The 15,052-nt window shown below is 46.0% G+C and overlaps 1 protein-coding gene across 4 annotated transcripts in view; it reads right to left on the bottom strand.

Annotated features, from left to right (window-relative positions):
• Positions 1 to 15,052, bottom strand: part of LOC129818083 (protein Hook homolog 3-like) — a 111,504-nt gene that overhangs the window by 9,823 nt on the left and 86,629 nt on the right. For 2 of the 4 annotated variants that reach the window (XM_055873638.1, XM_055873640.1), the window contains 2 exons: positions 7,691 to 7,762; positions 2,232 to 2,374 (listed from right to left, as the gene is read on the bottom strand). In XM_055873638.1, coding sequence (XP_055729613.1) covers positions 2,232 to 2,374; positions 7,691 to 7,762 — 215 coding nt within the window. Of the gene's footprint in view, positions 2,375 to 7,690; positions 7,763 to 15,052 lie in introns of all 4 variants that reach the window. The other 2 variants (XR_008753903.1, XM_055873641.1) reach the window with 2 other exon arrangements.

The raw sequence follows: 15,052 nt of genomic DNA, 5'->3' as shown, positions 1-15,052 counted from the left end.
GTTTATAATCCACCTCCCTGTATAGTTTATAATCCACCTCCCTGTAAAGTTTATAATCTACCTCCCTGTAAAGTTTATAATCCACCTCCCTGTATAGTTTATAATCCACCTCCCTGTATAGTTTATAATCCACCTCCCTGTAAAGTTTATAATCCACCTCCCTGTAAAGTTTATAATCCACCTCCCTGTAAAGTTTATAATCCACCTCCCTGTATAGTTTATAATCCACCTCCCTGTATAGTTTATAATCCACCTCCCTGTAAAGTTTATAATCTACCTCCCTGTAAAGTTTATAATCTACCTCCCTGTAAAGTTTATAATCCACCTCCCTGTATAGTTTATAATCCACCTCCTTGGGTGGCAGCAGTGGTCATTTTACGTTTGTATTGCAGACCACTTCAAATGGCTTTTTGCTATGCTATACATACAACCTCATAGCCACTGTTTGACTAGGTCCAGTGCATAGATAGTGGATATGGACAGTTAGCATGCAAGACGGGTCCACATGGGACGGTTACAGCTGTGCAGCGTGTTAGTTACTAGTGTGGATCTAGAGGACAAAAAGAGGACAGTTTGGTATTTCCTCAAGCAACACAATAATCAAATCAATAAACAATTGATTCATAAATAATCGATAATGACTACTGGTTGATTTGAGAACAGGAGTACACAGGGGAAGAGTTTTCCCTTCATTTCAGGAGAAACACTTGATCAATATAGACTGCCTAAAACAGACTCCACGTAAAACAAAGACTGCCTAAAACAGACTAGACGTAAAACAAAGACTGCCTAAAACAGACTCCACGTAAAACAAAGACTGCCTAAAACAGACGTAAAACAAAGACTGCCTAAAACAGACGTAAAACAAAGACTGCCTAAAACAGACGTAAAACAAAGACTGCCTAAAACAGACTCCACGTAAAACAAAGACTGCCTAAAACAGACGTAAAACAAAGACTGCCTAAAACAGACTCCACGTAAAACAAAGACTGCCTAAAACAGACGTAAAACAAAGACTGCCTAAAACAGACTCCACGTAAAACAAAGACTGCCTAAAACAGACGTAAAACAAAGACTGCCTAAAACAGACTCCACGTAAAACAAAGACTGCCTAAAACAGACGTAAAACAAAGACTGCCTAAAACAGACTCCACGTAAAACAAAGACTGCCTAAAACAGACGTAAAACAAAGACTGCCTAAAACAGACTCCACGTAAAACAAAGACTGCCTAAAACAGACGTAAAACAAAGACTGCCTAAAACAGACTCCACGTAAAACAAAGACTGCCTAAAACAGACGTAACAAAGACTGCCTAAAACAGACTCCACGTAAAACAAAGACTGCCTAAAACAGACGTAAAACAAAGACTGCCTAAAACAGACTCCACGTAAAACAAAGACTGCCTAAAACAGACTCCACGTAAAACAAAGACTGCCTAAAACAGACTCCACGTAAAACAAAGACTGCCTAAAACAGACGTAAAACAAAGACTGCCTAAAACAGACTCCACGTAAAACAAAGACTGCCTAAAACAGACGTAAAACAAAGACTGCCTAAAACAGACTCCACGTAAAACAAAGACTGCCTAAAACAGACTACACGTAAAACAAAGACTGCCTAAAACAGACTCCACGTAAAACAAAGACTGCCTAAAACAGACAACACGTAAAACAAAGACCGCCTAAGATCACCTCTGCCTAAGAAACTGAACACACTTAACAAATACTATGTACTGTACTGGGTCTAAAGATACCAACTGGTCACAAACCTTCTATATAGTGGATCTACCCTCTCCAAAACTAAAGCGCATTCAAGCAGTAGATATGAAAATATTCTGTTTTTCTTTTCACAAGGGTTCAAATACAAAAAAAAATGTGCATCTCTCCTCAAGTTCTTGTGTTACATAGAAACAACAGTTATTATACAGGAGGATTCCAGACAGAAGAAGAAGAACAGAAACATTGTTTTACAGAAATGTGCATAATAATTATTGATAATTAATCCAGGTAACCAGATTTAAAAGGGAGACTGAAGGACTGTGGAGGAGGACGGAGCTCCAGTGAACACGGGATTACTCTGCCGACACCCAACATTGTGTGTCCTGTAGGACACCTGCAGGGTCAGGGGTCAGGGGGGTGGGGTCATGTAGCGTTTCAGGGTGCCATGTCTACCTGGCCTGGAAGGGTCGGAGGTCAAAGGTCGGGTTGATGAGTCACGGCGCCATGTCTACCTGGCGGTGGCGGACTGGGGTCCCGGGTATCCGGGGTAGGAGCGGCGTGTGCTGGTAGCCTGTCTCTGGCGGGCCAGGAAGGACTGTCCTGAACCGGTACTGGCCAGACGGTCCTCTGCTGCCTTCTTCTGGAGAGCTATGCCCTGTGGGGGGGAGAGGGGACGACAGACACGGTGGCTTCATTAAGACGCATATTAATTAAAAGATGTTGGTTAAATCTCCTGCGTCTGCTATGTGAGTTTTCTTCTCATTTTTAACTCAAAACACAGGCAGCAGGCAGCCTAGTGGTTAGAGCGTTGGGCCAGTAACCGAAAGGTTGCTGGATCGAATCCCGAGCGGATAAGGTAAAAATCGATCATTCTGCCCCCTGAACAAGGCAGTTAACCCACTGTTCCTAGTCCGTCATTGTAAAGAAGAATTTGTTCTTAACTGACTTGCCTAGTTTAGTAAAGGTAAAAAAAAAATATATACTTTTAAGTGGCATAGGAAGTCCTACAGCGCCCTCTAGTGTTTGACAGGAGTAACAACAAATAACCAAAGATTTTATTATTTATATAACTAACCCAAGATAGACCACAGCCTGTCGTTTCTAATGGGAGCAAATGAATCGTAGTGGCCTGAACAAGCAAGGAGGTGGGCAGAGCCAAGAAACGATCTAGCGAAATCCTATTGGCGCGTTCTAGCATGTATTTGCATATTTCTGTTATGGAACGCCTACTCTGTGAAGTGCGCGTGTGCAATAACTCAATTCGCCCTTGAACACCTTGTAAACAATTCAATTTATTGAAACTTTGGCAAAAGGGTAAAGTCCACAAAACTTAGTCCACTCTGTTCATAACAGATTGATGTTTTGGGGAACAGAATACTGTGTTGAGATTAAATGTTACATGAGGAAAATGTGCAGCACGTCAGCGAAAAATCCATCTACATTTACATTAACATTTAAGTCATTTAGCAGACGCTCTTATCCAGAGCGACTTACAAATTGGTGCATTCACCTTATGACATCTAACTCAATCTTCTCCCACTGCCGGGCCACTGGGCTTCCTCTCATCACCATATTTGGGTCGTGAGTGGAAATGTCAAACGGAAGCTTCACATTATTTATACATCTGGTGAAACATCTGGCTCTTTGTTCCATCTGTGGTAATACGGTCTGGTCTAAACATCCACCATGTTGTAGCAGGCAGACACTACGGGTGTTTCTCCCGATACTACCGTGCTCTGAGCACGGGATGGTGGGCTTCATGAGTACAAATCAAAGTCTGCGAAACGGATGGCACTTCTAGGATGGGTATTCCGCTTGTACACATTTTGAAGCATCGAAGCTTCAGCAAAAAATGTATGGACAGAAATATGAGGCAACCACGTAAGAAGAGCAATGTAAAATGTCTTGAAATCAACGGCGGCCATTATTTTCAGCTGAAGCGAAAGAGAAAATACACTCCGACTTCAGAATGAAATGTTGCCTATTTACATCTCATATGTTGCCTGACAACAATATAAATACATGTTTAGCTGCCTACAATACCCACTGTAGTGTGCGTAGATCGCCAGCCCATAGTAAGTCAATAGGGCTAACTGGCTAGCTAGTGCTGCTCACCGTGAGGTAATACAGTAAGGGGAGTGCTGCTCAGCGTGAGGTAATACAGTAAGGGGAGTGCTGCTCAGCGTGAGGTAATACAGTAGGGGGAGTGCTGCTCAGCGTGAGGTAATACAGTAGGGGGAGTGCTGCTCAGCGTGAGGTAATACAGTAGGGGGAGTGCTGCTCAGCGTGAGGTAATACAGTAGGGGGGGTGCTGCTCAGCGTGAGGTAATACAGTAGGGGGAGTGCTGCTCAGCGTGAGGTAATACAGTAGGGGGAGTGCTGCTCAGCGTGAGGTAATACAGTAGAGGGAGTGCTGCTCAGCTTGAGGTAATACAGTAGGGGGAGTGCTGCTCAGCGTGAGGTAATACAGTAGGGGGAGTGCTGCTCAGCGTGAGGTAATACAGTAGGGGGAGTGCTCCTCAGCGTGAGGTAATACAGTAGGGGGAGTGCTGCTCAGCGTGAGGTAATACAGTAGCAGGGAGTGCTGCTCGGCGTGAGGTAATACAGTAGGGGGAGTGCTGCTCAGCGTGAGGTAATACAGTAGGGGGAGTGCTGCTCAGCGTGAGGTAATACAGTAGGGGGAGTGCTGCTCAGCGTGAGGTAATACAGTAGGGGGAGTGCTGCTCAGCGTGAGGTAATACAGTAGGGGGAGTGCTGCTCAGCGTGAGGTAATACAGTAGGGGGAGTGCTGCTCAGCGTGAGGTAATACAGTAGGGGGAGTGCTGCTCAGCGTGAGGTAATACAGTAGGGGGAGTGCTGCTCAGCGTGAGGTAATACAGTAGGGGGAGTGCTGCTCAGCGTGAGGTAATACAGTAGAGGGAGTGCTGCTCAGCGTGAGGTAATACAGTAGGGGGGAGTGCTGCTCAGCGTGAGGTAATACAGTAGGGGGGAGTGCTGCTCAGCGTGAGGTAATACAGTAGGGGGAGTGCTGCTCAGCGTGAGGTAATACAGTAGGGGGAGTGCTGCTCAGCGTGAGGTAATACAGTAGGGGGAGTGCTGCTCAGCGTGAGGTAATACAGTAGAGGGAGTGCTGCTCAGCGTGAGGTAATACAGTAGGGGGGAGTGCTGCTCAGCGTGAGGTAATACAGTAGGGGGAGTGCTGCTCAGCGTGAGGTAATACAGTAGGGGGAGTGCTGCTCAGCGTGAGGTAATACAGTAGGGGGAGTGCTGCTCAGCGTGAGGTAATACAGTAGGGGGAGTGCTGCTCAGTGTGAGGTAATACAGTAGGGGGAGTGCTGCTCAGCGTGAGGTAATACAGTAGGGGGAGTGCTGCTCAGCGTGAGGTAATACAGTAGGGGGAGTGCTGCTCAGCGTGAGGTAATACAGTAGGGGGAGTGCTGCTCAGCGTGAGGTAATACAGTAGGGGGAGTGCTGCTCAGCGTGAGGTAATACAGTAGGGGGAGTGCTGCTCAGCGTGAGGTAATACAGTAGGGGGAGTGCTGCTCGGCGTGAGGTAATACAGTAGGGGGAGTGCTGCTCAGCGTGAGGTAATACAGTAGGGGGAGTGGTGCTCAGCGTGAGGTAATACAGTAGGGGGAGTGCTGCCCAGCGTGAGGTAATACAGTAGGGGGAGTGCTGCTCAGCGCGAGGTAATACAGTAGGGGGAGTGCTGCTCAGCGTGAGGTAATACAGTAGGGGGAGTGCTGCTCAGCGTGAGGTAATACAGTAGGGGGAGTGCTGAGGTAATACAGTAGGGGGAGTGCTGCTCAGCGTGAGGTAATACAGTAGGGGGAGTGCTGCTCAGCGTGAGGTAATACAGTAGGGGGAGTGCTGCTCAGCTTGAGGTAATACAGTAGGGGGAGGTGCAGCGTGAGGTAATACAGTAGGGGGAGTGCTGCTCAGCGTGAGGTAATACAGTAGGGGGAGTGCTGAGGTAATACAGTAGGGGGAGTGCTGCTCAGCGTGAGGTAATACAGTAGGGGGAGTGCTGCTCAGCGTGAGGTAATACAGTAGGGGGAGTGCTGCTCAGCGTGAGGTAATACAGTAGGGGGAGTGCTGCTCAGCGTGAGGTATTACAGTAGGGGGGGTGCTGCTCAGCGTGAGGTAATACAGTAGGGGGAGTGCTGCTCAGCGTGAGGTAATACAGTAGGGGGAGTGCTGCTCAGCTTGAGGTAATACAGTAGGGGGAGGTGCAGCGTGAGGTAATACAGTAGGGGGAGTGCTGCTCAGCGTGAGGTAATACAGTAGGGGGAGTGCTGCCCAGCATGAGGTAATACAGTAGGGGGAGTGCTGCTCAGCGCGAGGTAATACAGTAGGGGGAGTGCTGCTCAGCGTGAGGTAATACAGTAGGGGGAGTGCTGCTCAGCGTGAGGTAATACAGTAGGGGGAGTGCTGAGGTAATACAGTAGGGGGAGTGCTGCTCAGCTTGAGGTAATACAGTAGGGGGAGGTGCAGCGTGAGGTAATACAGTAGGGGGAGCGCTGCTCAGCGTGAGGTAATACAGTAGGGGGAGTGCTGAGGTAATACAGTAGGGGGAGTGCTGCTCAGCGTGAGGTAATACAGTAGGGGGAGTGCTGCTCAGCTTGAGGTAATACAGTAGGGGGAGGTGCAGCGTGAGGTAATACAGTAGGGGGAGTGCTGCTCAGCGTGAGGTAATACAGTAAGGGGAGTGCTGCTCAGCGTGAGGTAATACAGTAGGGGGAGTGCTGCTCAGCGTGAGGTAATACAGTAGGGGGAGTGCTGCTCAGCGTGAGGTAATACAGTAGGGGGAGTGCTGCTCAGCGTGAGGTAATACAGTAGGGGGAGTGCTGCTCAGCGTGAGGTAATACAGTAGGGGGAGGGGTGCTCAGCGTGAGGTAATACAGTAGGGGGAGTGCTGCTCAGCGTGAGGTAATACAGTAGGGGGAGTGCTGCTCAGCGTGAGGTAATACAGTAGGGGGAGTGCTGCTCAGCGTGAGGTAATACAGTAGGGGGAGTGCTGCTCAGCGTGAGGTAATACAGTAGGGGGAGTGCTGCTCGGCGTGAGGTAATACAGTAGAGGGGGTGCTGCTCAGCGTGAGGTAATACAGTAGGGGGAGTGCTGCTCAGCGTGAGGTAATACAGTAGGGGGAGTGCTGCTCAGCGTGAGGTAATACAGTAAGGGGAGTGCTGCTCAGCGTGAGGTAATACAGTAGAGGGAGTGCTGCTCAGCGTGAGGTAATACAGTAGGGGGAGTGCTGCTCAGCGTGAGGTAATACAGTAGGGGGAGTGCTGCTCAGCGTGAGGTAATACAGTAGGGGGAGTGCTGCTCAGCGTGAGGTAATACAGTAGGGGGAGTGCTGCTCAGCGTGAGGTAATACAGTAGGGGGAGTGCTGCTCAGCGTGAGGTAATACAGTAGGGGGAGTGCTGCTCAGCGTGAGGTAATACAGTAGGGGGAGTGCTGCTCAGCGTGAGGTAATACAGTAGAGGGAGTGCTGAGGTAATACAGTAGGGGGAGTGCTGCTCAGCTTGAGGTAATACAGTAGGGGGAGTGCTGCTCAGCGTGAGGTAATACAGTAGAGGGAGTGCTGCTCAGCGTGAGGTAATACAGTAGAGGGAGTGCTGCTCAGCGTGAGGTAATACAGTAAGGGGAGTGCTGCTCAGCGTGAGGTAATACAGTAGGGGGGGTGCTGAGGTAATACAGTAGGGGGGGTGCTGCTCAGCGTGAGGTAATACAGTAGAGGGAGTGCTGCTCAGCGTGAGGTAATACAGTAGGGGGAGTGCTGCTCAGCGTGAGGTAATACAGTAGGGGGAGTGCTGAGGTAATACAGTAGGGGGGGTGCTGCTCAGCGTGAGGTAATACAGTAGAGGGAGTGCTGCTCAGCGTGAGGTAATACAGTAGGGGGGGTGCTGAGGTAATACAGTAGGGGGGGTGCTGAGGTAATACAGTAGGGGGAGTGAAAGAAAACGCACCATGTTGTACCAGGCAGACACTATGAGTTTCTCCTCCTGGTCTCTCTGAGCCTTGGTCTTGTCGTAGTCTTTCTGTAGAGGGAGATCAACAGAGAGCAGGTTAGTAAAACGAGTCTGAGTACAGCGACATTGAGGGTAAAGTGTTAGGTGTCAGACCTGGGATAACTATAGTTTTAACTATGCTTTATGGAAAGGAAAAATAACTATAGTTTTAACTATGCTTTATGGAAAGGGACTCATTTATGGGGGGGGAGGGGGGGGAACAAATCATTACTTTTGAGGTGAATACAATTGTTTGAATACAGATCCCCAGAAATGACTTTTTAAAACCATTTGAACACAGATCTTAGAAGGTGACTACTTTCAAGAAACAATTGGATTGGTTGTCTTCTACTAATGACAGGGCTGTATCTACATGGATTGGCTGTCTTCTACTAATGGCAGGGCTGTATCTACATGGATTGGCTGTCTTCTACTAATGACAGGGCTGTATCTACATGTTGGATTGGCTGTCTTCTACTAATGACAGGGCTGTATCTACATGGATTGGCTGTCTTCTACTAATGACAGGGCTGTATCTACATGGATTGGCTGTCTTCTACTAATGACAGGGCTGTATCTACATGTTGGATTGGCTGTCTTCTACTAATGACAGGGCTGTATCTACATGGATTGGCTGTCTTCTACTAATGACAGGGCTGTATCTACATGGATTGGCTGTCTTCTACTAATGACAGGGCTGTATCTACATGTTGGATTGGCTGTCTTCTACTAATGACAGGGCTGTATCTACATGTTGGATTGGCTGTCTTCTACTAATGACAGGGCTGTATCTACATGTTGGATTGGCTGTCTTCTACTAATGACAGGGCTGTATCTACATGTTGGATTGGCTGTCTTCTACTAATGACAGGGCTGTATCTACATGGATTGGCTGTCTTCTACTAATGACAGGGCTGTATCTACATGTTGGATTGGCTGTCTTCTACTAATGACAGGGCTGTATCTACATGGATTGGTTGTCTTCTACTAATGACAGGGCTGTATCTACATGTTGGATTGGCTGTCTTCTACTAATGACAGGGCTGTATCTACATGTTGGATTGGCTGTCTTCTACTAATGACAGGGCTGTATCTACATGTTGGATTGGCTGTCTTCTACTAATGACAGGGCTGTATCTACATGGATTGGCTGTCTTCTACTAATGACAGGGCTGTATCTACATGGATTGGCTGTCTTCTACTAATGACAGGGCTGTATCTACATGGATTGGTTGTCTTCTACTAATGACAGGGCTGTATCTACATGGATTGGCTGTCTTCTACCAATGACAGGGCTGTATCTACATGTTGGATTGGCTGTCTTCTACTAATGACAGGGCTGTATCTACATGGATTGGCTGTCTTCTACTAATGACAGGGCTGTATCTACATGTTGGATTGGCTGTCTTCTACTAATGACAGGGCTGTATCTACATGCTGGATTGGCTGTCTTCTACTAATGACAGGGCTGTATCTACATGTTGGATTGGCTGTCTTCTACTAATGACAGGACTGTATCTACATGGATTGGCTGTCTTCTACTAATGACAGGGCTGTATCTACATGGATTGGCTGTCTTCTACTAATGACAGGGCTGTATCTACATGGATTGGCTGTCTTCTACTAATGACAGGGCTGTATCTACATGGATTGGCTGTCTTCTACTAATGACAGGGCTGTATCTACATGTTGGATTGGCTGTCTTCTACTAATGACAGGGCTGTATCTACATGTTGGATTGGCTGTCTTCTACTAATGACAGGGCTGTATCTACATGGATTGCCTGTCTTCTACTAATGACAGGGCTGTATCTACATGTTGGATTGGCTGTCTTCTACTAATGACAGGGCTGTATCTACATGTTGGATTGGCTGTCTTCTACTAATGACAGGACTGTATCTACATGGATTGGCTGTCTTCTACTAATGACAGGACTGTATCTACATGGATTGGCTGTCTTCTACTAATGACAGGGCTGTATCTACATGGATTGGCTGTCTTCTACTAATGACAGGGCTGTATCTACATGTTGGATTGGCTGTCTTCTACTAATGACAGGGCTGTATCTACATGTTGGATTGGCTGTCTTCTACTAATGACAGGGCTGTATCTACATGTTGGATTGGCTGTCTTCTACTAATGACAGGGCTGTATCTACATGGATTGGCTGTCTTCTACTAATGACAGAGCTGTATCTACATGTTGGATTGGCTGTCTTCTACTAATGACAGGGCTGTATCTACATGGATTGGCTGTCTTCTACTAATGACAGGGCTGTATCTACATGGATTGGCTGTCTTCTACTAATGACAGGGCTGTATCTACATGTTGGATTGGCTGTCTTCTACTAATGACAGGGCTGTATCTACATGTTGGATTGGCTGTCTTCTACTAATGACAGGGCTGTATCTACATGTTGGATTGGCTGTCTTCTACTACTGACAGGGCTGTATCTACATGGATTGGCTGTCTTCTACTAATGGCAGGACTGTATCTACATGCTGGATTGGCTGTCTTCTACTAATGACAGGGCTGTATCTACATGTTGGATTGGCTGTCTTCTACTAATGACAGGGCTGTATCTACATGTTGGATTGGCTGTCTTCTACTAATGACAGGGCTGTATCTACATGTTGGATTGGCTGTCTTCTACTAATGACAGGGCTGTATCTACATGTTGGATTGGCTGTCTTCTACTAATGACAGGGCTGTATCTACATGGATTGGCTGTCTTCTACTAATGACAGGGCTGTATCTACATGTTGGATTGGCTGTCTTCTACTAATGACAGGGCTGTATCTACATGGATTGGCTGTCTTCTACTAATGGCAGGGCTGTATCTACATGTTGGATTGGCTGTCTTCTACTAATGACAGGGCTGTATCTACATGTTGGATTGGCTGTCTTCTACTAATGACAGGGCTGTATCTACATGTTGTATTGGCTGTCTTCTACTAATGACAGGGCTGTATCTACATGTTGGATTGGCTGTCTTCTACTAATGACAGGACTGTATCTACATGTTGGATTGGCTGTCTTCTACTAATGACAGGGCTGTATCTACATGGATTGGCTGTCTTCTACTAATGACAGGGCTGTATCTACATGTTGGATTGGCTGTCTTCTACTAATGACAGGGCTGTATCTACATGGATTGGCTGTCTACTACTAATGACAGGGCTGTATCTACATGGATTGGCTGTCTACTACTAATGACAGGGCTGTATCTACATGTTGGATTGGCTGTCTTCTACTAATGACAGGGCTGTATCTACATGGATTGGCTGTCTTCTACTAATGACAGGGCTGTATCTACATGTTGGATTGGCTGTCTTCTACTAATGACAGGGCTGTATCTACATGTTGGATTGGCTGTCTTCTACTAATGACAGGGCTGTATCTACATGGATTGGCTGTCTTCTACTAATGACAGGGCTGTATCTACATGTTGGATTGGCTGTCTTCTACTAATGACAGGGCTGTATCTATATGTTGGATTGGCTGTCTTCTACTAATGACAGGGCTGTATCTACATGTTGGATTGGCTGTCTTCTACTAATGACAGGGCTGTATCTACATGTTGGATTGGCTGTCTTCTACTAATGACAGGGCTGTATCTACATGGATTGGCTGTCTTCTACTAATGACAGGGCTGTATCTACATGTTGGATTGGCTGTCTTCTACTAATGAGAGGGCTGTATCTACATGTTGGATTGGCTGTCTTCTACTAATGACAGGACTGTATCTACATGGATTGGCTGTCTTCTACTAATGACAGGACTGTATCTACATGGATTGGCTGTCTTCTACTAATGACAGGGCTGTATCTACATGGATTGGCTGTCTTCTACTAATGACAGGGCTGTATCTACATGTTGGATTGGCTGTCTTCTACTAATGACAGGGCTGTATCTACATGTTGGATTGGCTGTCTTCTACTAATGACAGGGCTGTATCTACATGTTGGATTGGCTGTCTTCTACTAATGACAGGGCTGTATCTACATGGATTGGCTGTCTTCTACTAATGACAGAGCTGTATCTACATGTTGGATTGGCTGTCTTCTACTAATGACAGGGCTGTATCTACATGGATTGGCTGTCTTCTACTAATGACAGGGCTGTATCTACATGGATTGGCTGTCTTCTACTAATGACAGGGCTGTATCTACATGTTGGATTGGCTGTCTTCTACTAATGACAGGGCTGTATCTACATGTTGGATTGGCTGTCTTCTACTACTGACAGGGCTGTATCTACATGGATTGGCTGTCTTCTACTAATGGCAGGACTGTATCTACATGCTGGATTGGCTGTCTTCTACTAATGACAGGGCTGTATCTACATGTTGGATTGGCTGTCTTCTACTAATGACAGGGCTGTATCTACATGTTGGATTGGCTGTCTTCTACTAATGACAGGGCTGTATCTACATGTTGGATTGGCTGTCTTCTACTAATGACAGGGCTGTATCTACATGTTGGATTGGCTGTCTTCTACTAATGACAGGGCTGTATCTACATGGATTGGCTGTCTTCTACTAATGACAGGGCTGTATCTACATGTTGGATTGGCTGTCTTCTACTAATGACAGGGCTGTATCTACATGGATTGGCTGTCTTCTACTAATGGCAGGGCTGTATCTACATGTTGGATTGGCTGTCTTCTACTAATGACAGGGCTGTATCTACATGTTGGATTGGCTGTCTTCTACTAATGACAGGGCTGTATCTACATGTTGTATTGGCTGTCTTCTACTAATGACAGGGCTGTATCTACATGTTGGATTGGCTGTCTTCTACTAATGACAGGACTGTATCTACATGTTGGATTGGCTGTCTTCTACTAATGACAGGGCTGTATCTACATGGATTGGCTGTCTTCTACTAATGACAGGGCTGTATCTACATGTTGGATTGGCTGTCTTCTACTAATGACAGGGCTGTATCTACATGGATTGGCTGTCTTCTACTAATGACAGGGCTGTATCTACATGTTGGATTGGCTGTCTTCTACTAATGACAGGGCTGTATCTACATGGATTGGCTGTCTACTACTAATGACAGGGCTGTATCTACATGGATTGGCTGTCTACTACTAATGACAGGGCTGTATCTACATGTTGGATTGGCTGTCTTCTACTAATGACAGGGCTGTATCTACATGGATTGGCTGTCTTCTACTAATGACAGGGCTGTATCTACATGTTGGATTGGCTGTCTTCTACTAATGACAGGGCTGTATCTACATGTTGGATTGGCTGTCTTCTACTAATGACAGGGCTGTATCTACATGGATTGGCTGTCTTCTACTAATGACAGGGCTGTATCTACATGTTGGATTGGCTGTCTTCTACTAATGACAGGGCTGTATCTATATGTTGGATTGGCTGTCTTCTACTAATGACAGGGCTGTATCTACATGTTGGATTGGCTGTCTTCTACTAATGACAGGGCTGTATCTACATGTTGGATTGGCTGTCTTCTACTAATGACAGGGCTGTATCTACATGGATTGGCTGTCTTCTACTAATGACAGGGCTGTATCTACATGTTGGATTGGCTGTCTTCTACTAATGACAGGGCTGTATCTACATGTTGGATTGGCTGTCTTCTACTAATGGCAGGGCTGTATCTACATGTTGGATTGGCTGTCTTCTACTAATGGCAGGGCTGTATCTACATGTTGGATTGGCTGTCTTCTACTAATGACAGGGCTGTATCTACATGTTGGATTGGCTGTCTTCTACTAATGACAGGGCTGTATCTACATGGATTGGCTGTCTTCTACTAATGACAGGGCTGTATCTACATGTTGGATTGGCTGTTTTCTACTAATGGCAGGGCTGTATTTACATGGATTGGCTGTCTTCTACTAATGACAGGGCTGTATCTACATGTTGGAATGGCTGTCTTCTACTAATAACAGGTCTGTATCTACATGGATTGGCTGTCTTCTACTAATGACAGGGCTGTATCTACATGTTGGATTGGCTGTCTTCTACTAATGACAGGGCTGTATCTACATGTTGGATTGGCTGTCTTCTACTAATGACAGGGCTGTATATACATGTTGGATTGGCTGTCTTCTACTAATGGCAGGGCTGTATCTACATGTTGGATTGGCTGTCTTCTACTAATGACAGGGCTGTATCTACATGTTGGATTGGCTGTCTTCTACTAATGACAGGGCTGTATCTACATGTTGGATTGGCTGTCTTCTACTAATGACAGGGCTGTATCTACATGTTGGATTGGCTGTCTTCTACTAATGACAGGGCTGTATCTACATGTTGGATTGGCTGTCTTCTACTAATGACAGGACTGTATCTACATGTTGGATTGGCTGTCTTCTACTAATGACAGGACTGTATCTACATGTTGGATTGGCTGTCTTCTACTAATGACAAGGCTGTATCTACATGGATTGGCTGTCTTCTACTAATGACAGGGCTGTATCTACATGGATTGGCTGTCTTCTACTAATGACAGGACTGTATCTACATGGATTGGCTGTCTTCTACTAATGACAGGACTGTATCTACATGTTGGATTGGCTGTCTTCTACTAATGACAGAGCTGTATCTACATGTTGGATTGGCTGTCTTCTACTAATGACAGGGCTGTATCTACATGGATTGGCTGTCTTCTACTAATGACAGGGCTGTATCTACATGTTGGATTGGCTGTCTTCTACTAATGACAGGGCTGTATCTACATGTTGGATTGGCTGTCTTCTACTAATGACAGGGCTGTATCTACATGTTGGATTGGCTGTCTTCTACTAATGACAGGGCTGTATCTACATGGATTGGCTGTCTTCTACTAATGGCAGGACTGTATCTACATGCTGGATTGGCTGTCTTCTACTAATGACAGGGCTGTATCTACATGTTGGATTGGCTGTCTTCTACTAATGACAGGGCTGTATCTACATGTTGGATTGGCTGTCTTCTACTAATGACAGGGCTGTATCTACATGTTGGATTGGCTGTCTTCTACTAATGACAGGGCTGTATCTACATGTTGGATTGGCTGTCTTCTACTAATGACAGGGCTGTATCTACATGGATTGGCTGTCTTCTACTAATGACAGGGCTGTATCTACATGTTGGATTGGCTGTCTTCTACTAATGACAGGGCTGTATCTACATGGATTGGCTGTCTTCTACTAATGACAGGGCTGTATCTACATGGATTGGCTGTCTTCTACTAATGACAGGGCTGTATCTACATGTTGGATTGGCTGTCTTCTACTAATGACAGGGCTGTATCTACATGGATTGGCTGTCTTCTACTAATGGCAGGGCTGTATCTACAT

Source organism: Salvelinus fontinalis, chromosome 21 (genome assembly GCF_029448725.1).
Source record: "Salvelinus fontinalis isolate EN_2023a chromosome 21, ASM2944872v1, whole genome shotgun sequence".
NCBI lineage: Eukaryota > Metazoa > Chordata > Actinopteri > Salmoniformes > Salmonidae > Salvelinus > Salvelinus fontinalis.
The sequence above is the reverse complement of the archived record's forward strand: the minus strand, read 5'-3'. Positions and strand labels throughout refer to the sequence as shown.